Source organism: Cibotium barometz, chromosome 61, assembly GCF_041138505.1.
Source record: "Cibotium barometz isolate CiBa-2024 chromosome 61, ASM4113850v1, whole genome shotgun sequence".
In the NCBI taxonomy this organism is placed as follows: domain Eukaryota; kingdom Viridiplantae; phylum Streptophyta; class Polypodiopsida; order Cyatheales; family Cibotiaceae; genus Cibotium; species Cibotium barometz.
Genome location: NC_141106.1, coordinates 16,185,075 through 16,188,961, shown reverse-complemented (window position 1 = coordinate 16,188,961; position 3,887 = coordinate 16,185,075). Strand labels below are relative to the sequence as shown.

Sequence of the window (3,887 nt, the reverse complement as noted above, 5' to 3'; positions counted from 1 at the left end):
GGATGTTTATCATTGGTGCAAGTCATGTCAGCAATGTCAAAGCATGGCTAATAGGGTTCTAAAATCAAAACTTAGAAGAACCATTTTAGCTTATGATGTTTTTTGAAAAATTTGGTATTGATGCGGTGGGACCTTTGCCTATGACTGCTAGAGGCAAATGTTATATACTCACAACGGTTGACTATTTATCTAGGTGGGCTGAAGCAAAGGCCGTCAAGCAGGTTACAAGTAAGGATGTTGTTAAATTTGTGTATGATGACATATGTTGTAAGTTTGGCATGCCTTTGGAGTTGCTTTCCGACAGGGGTCCAGGTTTTCAAGGAGAGCTAGTGGACTATTTATGCGAGAAGCTTCATATACGTCATACATACACTACTCCATACTATCCTCAATGCAATGGAATGAATGAGAGGTTCAATGGAGAGCTTATGAAGATGCTTACAAAGATGTGTCAAGGTCATGTGAAGACTTGGGATTTGGAGCTTCCTTGTGCTCTATGGGCATATAGGGTGGCAGGCGATGAAGTCAGGTACTAGTTTCTCTCCCTTTCACTTGGTGTTTGGTAAAGAGGCTTTGTTGCCCATCGAAGTGGAGATCCCATCTATGCAGATGATATGTAATCTTGAAGATCAAGGTAAGGATGTGTTTGAGGAGAGGCTCCTCTATCTTCAATGCTTACAATTGGATAGGGTGTTGGCTCTTGAGCACTACGAGCAGGTTTTGAAGACCAACCAAGAGAAGGCAAATGCAAAGGTAAAGGACAAAGACATAAAAAAAGGTGAGATGGTTCTACGTTACAATAGCAAGCTTGACGAAACATTTCAAAAGAAGTTTCAAATCAACTGGGAAGGCCCTTTCATGGTCATGGAAAAGTTTTCAAATGGTACGTATCAACTTGCTGATTTGGATGGTAGTCCACATCCATCGCGTGTCAATGGGTACAGGTTGAAGAAGTATCTTGCAAGGTTGATGACCGTGGTCAAGGAAGACATGCTCATGGTTGAATATAATGAAGTGATGGCTGGTCATGAAGACAAAGAAGAGGCTTGGGAGATTGACATACAAATCCTCTTTGCTACTACTGCTGATCATGAATGATCTAGCAGGCTTGGGGTGTGGCAAACTATGTTACGCTTTCTTTTTGTCAAATCTCAAAGCATTGTACATAGTGTCTATGTGTACATAGGTGAGTCAAGCAAGCAAGGGGGTACTTCCAAGTGATCATTAGTGTGTTTTTTAGTATCCACATATATATTCACATGATTGTGTTTGCTATAACGACAGGTGTCTCCTTCCCTACGTGGTGATCTCTTGGGTGGGCGACGGCTTGTAAAATGGCAGGAGGTCTTCTTTCCTGGGGAATGGTGGTTCTTGAAAAGTGATTTGCAGAGGTTTTGGTGTTCTAGATTTGTGGGTTTAGCACTTTTGGGAGACATTGCTATAGAGGTGCCCCTGCTTTTGTTTCCCCACCAACCTTAAAGTAAAATTATCCTGGAGGAATCGCTCGTGCTTTTCGGGCGAGGGAAGTTTTTCTGGGTTTGGTTTTGGAAGAACTGAGGGATTAGTCTCTTGTCCGGATATCCGTGAGCGAGGCCCCGAGTGAGAGACCGTGCCCCATGCAAGAACTGCTGCTAGCACCCCTGAATTCATTGCACGGAGGGGACAGGGATCTTTCAACACCCACCAAAATAAAAGAGCTAAACAAAGTAAATGAGAAGAAAAAATAAAAGGCGCAACCAAATGAGACAGAGACAAATCCCAATCAACAAGATTCAATAGAGGCACTCTTCAATTGGATGGAGGGAAAGAACAAGAACTCTCACACAGAGCTAAAACAATTGCACAACAATAAATACCCAAAAGTGCCATAGTACCACCTTGGTTTCCGTGTGGCAACAATAAATTAAAAAGAAGTACAAAGGTATCCATTACTCAAAAATGGATACAAAGGTAAAAATGTTTAATATTCATGCCATGAAACATGATCCTTTGCTTCATTCAACCAACTTTTGACTGCATGATTGAGTGTTTGAGCATAAAAGGAACATAGGGTATCCACCTTACACGCACTCACAACATAAAACATTTCACGTCATGAAATAGTCCAAAAAATAATTCACGCCATGAAACAGTCCAAAACAGTTCACGTTGTGAAACAGGCCTTCAAGGTAAGTTGAAAATTTTCCTAAAAGTGTACATTGGCAAACAAACAAACTTGGCTCAATAGCCATGCACTTACATGATGGTTTACCACCACGAGGGACATCTTAACACTGTAAGAGGACCACTATGAAAGTGAGATGCGAGGATGAACTAGCCTCCTTCAAAGGGTACAAAAAAAATGAGGAATCCATAAGAGAGGACTTGAAACTAGAGTGGTGCAGCTCAAGGAGGAGAATACAAGTCTCCCTAGGCATTACAACACACAAAGACATAGATTAAGGAAGAGAACATGAAGCTCCAAAAGTGCATAGAGGCCACCAAGGAGGAATATGGAAAACTTCCAAGTGGGTGGAAGTAGGAAAGAAGCCAAAACCAACATAGCTCCAAAATACAATAATGATGACTATGTTTGAGGAGGAGAAGCATCTAAGAGCTCTCCATGTAAGAGACACCGATATCACAAGAGGGAGCTCACCAAGGGAGGACTATGATTGTAAGGTTCCATAGATCACACTTAAGAATCATCTAACCTAGAATCAAAAGCCTAATGAGGTTTCATAGACACAACATTGTACGCATCACATGACATTAATAAATTATGGCTAGTGATGCACCACTCAACTGTAAGTTTAGTGCCTCAAACCACCCTTGAGCCTGAGGTCTAATTTTTATGAGCATGCTTGGTATACCAATGGCCCCAACCTAGTGTCTCATATAACTAGTCAAAATCACCTACCTTGCACCTCCATGGCCATGAGAACTTGCACACTTCCATGGTAGCCCCTAATCACTGTGTGATTACTTGACCTCTTATGTTGAAGAAATGACCCCAAGGTCACTTTTATAGCAATATCCCAGGTATCTTTGGCCCTTACTTTATTTATTAGCTTTCATGATTTATTTCTAAGCTCTTAGAGAATCTAGACCTCTTCTTGATAGTGCCCTTAGCCCATATGTGAACCCATTAGGAGGTCTCCATGCCCCAGTAAGACCTTAACCCTAATCTTAGGGTAGTGCACTAGCCCTAGCACTAGGTCTATCAGAACATAATAGACTCCCCTCCTCCTATTCAATTCACATCCTTGTGAATGCATAACGAGACAAGCTCATGTGAGGGAATCCCGGATAACCCTTGTTCTATGGAAAAGAATCAATGGCTGTGCCGCTTGATGAGGAAAAAAGCGTTGGACTCTATGATCCAAGTGCAAGTCTTTTCCTTGATCTGACCATGAGACTTACGGGTTTAGTCAAATCAATTTGGTTAGTGATGACCTTGACTACGATAGAATAAAATTATCCTGGAGGAATCGCCTATGTCTGCTTGGCGAGGGAAGTTTTTTTCGAGTTTGGTTTTGGAAGAACCGAGGGATTAATCTCTTGTCTGGATATCCATTGGGCGAGGCCCCAAGTGAGAGGCTCTGCCCTGTGCAAGAAGTGCTACTTCCGCTACTAGCACCCCTAAATTCATTACGCGCGCGGAGGGTGCAGGGATCTTTCACTACAGGCGGGAAGGTGCAACTGTGAGTGTAGGAATGTTGCTCGTGAGATAACAGGGTAAAAAACCCATGAGATGGCTAAAACTGTGAGAAGGTTCAACCATGAGGTAGTTAATCTGTGAGATGGGTTGAAACCGTGAGACATTTAATCCATGAGGTGGTTAAAACCATGAGATGGGTTAATCCATGACCTGGTTAAAATCGTGAGATGGTTCAAACCGTGAGCTG

General features: G+C 42.3%; 1 protein-coding gene across 1 annotated transcript; it reads left to right on the top strand.

Annotated features, from left to right (window-relative positions):
- Positions 1 to 519: 519 nt before the first annotated feature.
- LOC147604601 (uncharacterized) lies at positions 520 to 1,098 on the top strand. The gene has a single exon (XM_086794987.1). The coding sequence runs from the start codon at positions 520 to 522 to the stop codon at positions 1,096 to 1,098; it is 579 nt and encodes a 192-aa protein (XP_086651113.1).
- Positions 1,099 to 3,887: the final 2,789 nt, after the last annotated feature.

Bases quoted from the DNA above. Each gene is read 5' to 3' on its own strand.
- LOC147604601 (XM_086794987.1), top strand. From the start codon at position 520: ATGAAGTCAGGTACTAGTTTCTCTCCCTTTCACTTGGTGTTTGGTAAA.